This window comes from Mastomys coucha, unplaced genomic scaffold, assembly GCF_008632895.1.
Source record: "Mastomys coucha isolate ucsf_1 unplaced genomic scaffold, UCSF_Mcou_1 pScaffold16, whole genome shotgun sequence".
NCBI classification, from domain to species: Eukaryota; Metazoa; Chordata; class Mammalia; order Rodentia; family Muridae; genus Mastomys; species Mastomys coucha.
This window is the reverse complement of record NW_022196898.1, coordinates 54,537,643-54,540,012: the sequence shown is the minus strand read 5'-3', so window position 1 is coordinate 54,540,012 and position 2,370 is coordinate 54,537,643. Positions and strand designations below refer to the sequence as shown.

At 36.6% G+C, this 2,370-nt stretch overlaps 1 protein-coding gene across 1 annotated transcript in view; it reads left to right on the top strand.

Moving 5' to 3' along the window:
* The window catches only part of Cept1 (choline/ethanolamine phosphotransferase 1), a 43,760-nt gene extending 41,530 nt beyond the window's left edge, over positions 1 to 2,230 (top strand). Inside the window, exons 7-9 of the mRNA XM_031374640.1 lie at positions 5 to 79; positions 551 to 676; positions 1,468 to 2,230. Of these exons, the coding sequence (XP_031230500.1) occupies positions 5 to 79; positions 551 to 676; positions 1,468 to 1,587 (321 nt within the window). The 3' untranslated portion in view covers positions 1,588 to 2,230. The remainder of the gene's footprint in view (positions 1 to 4; positions 80 to 550; positions 677 to 1,467) is intronic.
* Positions 2,231 to 2,370: the final 140 nt, after the last annotated feature.

Genomic DNA, 2,370 nt, shown 5'->3' with positions numbered 1-2,370 from the left:
TCAGCTTTTTGAAAAGCATCCATGTCTTTATATATTGACATTTGGTTTTGTGTCAGCTAAAATCACTAATAAGCTTGTGGTAAGTGCCTCAGTTTTTACTCTTTTAATATTGATCTTAGTTTGGTTTTGTGGACCTAGATTTCATTCTGTGGCTTCCTAAGTAGTCCAAGAGTTTGCAATAAAAATTTCTTCATATAAATGCAGGAGCTATTTTCATTCTCCTGACACCGCATGCTGCCCCAGCTCTGTATCTTTTCAGTGTCCTATTGACTCTTTAATTTGGTTATTCAGTTTATATACATCCTTTGGTCTCGTGGACGCATATTGAACCTCTTTGTACAAAAGTGTTTTCACCAGCATAGTTTCATGATTATTCTCTTTCTCATACAATTTTAACATTATTATGGTTTTAGTTTTACAAGCTCAACACCTATTGTTAAATCATTCTTGAAACTCGGTATTTCTGCATAATAGCATAATACTGATTTACTATTTTGCTGGCAGTTCTAGAATGAAAGTGCCTGTTTCATTGATTTTGTTCTACTCTCAGGTTGCACACATGACGAAAAGTGAAATGCATTTGCATGACACAGCATTCATAGGTCCAGCACTTTTGTTTCTGGACCAGTATTTTAACAGCTTCATTGATGAATATATAGTACTTTGGATTGCCCTGGTATGTATTGTATTGTCTTATTTTGTCATTTGTAAGCTACTTGTTTTCTTTTTTGAGTGGGACAGTCCTAAGAAATAATAGAATGATAATAATGACTATGAATGCCAGAAACCACATTTGTAATGTGTTTAGACTTCTTTATGACATCAACGGTAGCCAGGATGTGTGTTATTCTTACTAGTTGTACCTACATTGAGAATTACAAATTCCAAATTTCTGGTTGTATGTAAAACAGAAGATCAGACTGTAATCAGTGACGGTGGTCACTCATTTATAAATTGTCTGTGCCTGCTTTCATGCTACACTGGCAGAGTTGAGCAACTGTGATAGAGAATGCAACTCAGAATTATTGTGCTGAGTTTATAACTTAGAAGTCAGGTGCTTGCCTAGCATGCATGAAGCTTTGGATCCCCAGCATCGTAGTTAAAAAGTCAGACATGATGGCAGTGCCTGAGAGCCCAGAACTTGGGAAGTGGAAGACAGGGAGGGGTTCAGGAGTTGAAGATCTTCCGTAGCTACATACTGACTTTGAGGCTAGCCTAGGCTATAGAAGCCTCTGTCTCAAAAACTAAAATAAATAATAAAAAGCTTGACATAATTGCTGTCTAAGGAGGAATTTGTTAATCCTTAGTTAATAAAGGAGACACCAGGAGGCAATTGATTTACTCAGCTGTGTGAATCGAAAGGTGACTTTGAAGAGAAGAAAGTCAGAAGTTACCTTCTGTCCTTCCAGGAAGCTTAGCGTGACCTGTGCATATGCTGAGAATAACCAAAATCTCTTCTCTTTGCAGGTCTTCTCTTTCTTTGATTTGATTCGTTACTGTGTCAGTGTTTGCAATCAGATTGCATCTCATCTGCATATACATGTCTTCAGAATTAAAGCCTCAACAGCTCACTCTAATCATCACTGAGGATGTGTGTGGGTTCCACTAAGCTCATGGTTCCTGCAAGAAGGAATTCGAACATACTAAGGAGAACAGGGGTGGAGAAGAACAAATATAATTTATAATAATCAATGTCATATAACTTTCATTCTTTGTCACTGGTAACACTCTCTAACTGTCCTGTTTAGAATGTGGATTTCAGTTCCCATCCTGTAAACTGAATATGTTGTCAAACAGGGTTTGGCTCCAGAAAGCATGCAGGGAAAATACCGTGTGTTTGTGATTATTCAGAATATCACTGTCATAGGAGCACATCCCCACTGGTGGTGAATCTAATGTAAAAAATTTGCAGGCCAAAAGATGGTTGCTTTATGATTTTAACAAATCATCATCTTTTAGTAACACCTGGTTTATTGTCTTCTCAGATGTTCTTTTGTAAGGAGCTCAGCTTGTGGCACATACATCTTACTAGCTTGTGAGGTGAGAGCAGTGATAAAGACCTTAAATTTGGATGGAAGATTTCCTGTCTGTACATTGTTAAGAAAGTGATTTTATTATCGATCAAGAAATGGTGTTTCTCACGGGCTTGGGAAATCTCGCTAGCATGCAGATAATGTGGTAACTTTGTCAATCCATTTTATTTTTTTAAATAAATATATGATCTCAGAACCAGCTTTTTTCTCAATTTTATTCAGGGGAAATGTCAGCTAAGTTTTCAATGTTGTTTTTTTCAAGTTAAACAAATTTTATTTCTCTTCTTTAACAATTAAGGAAATATGGTCAGCAGTGTTGTCATGGTGTGCCTTTAAT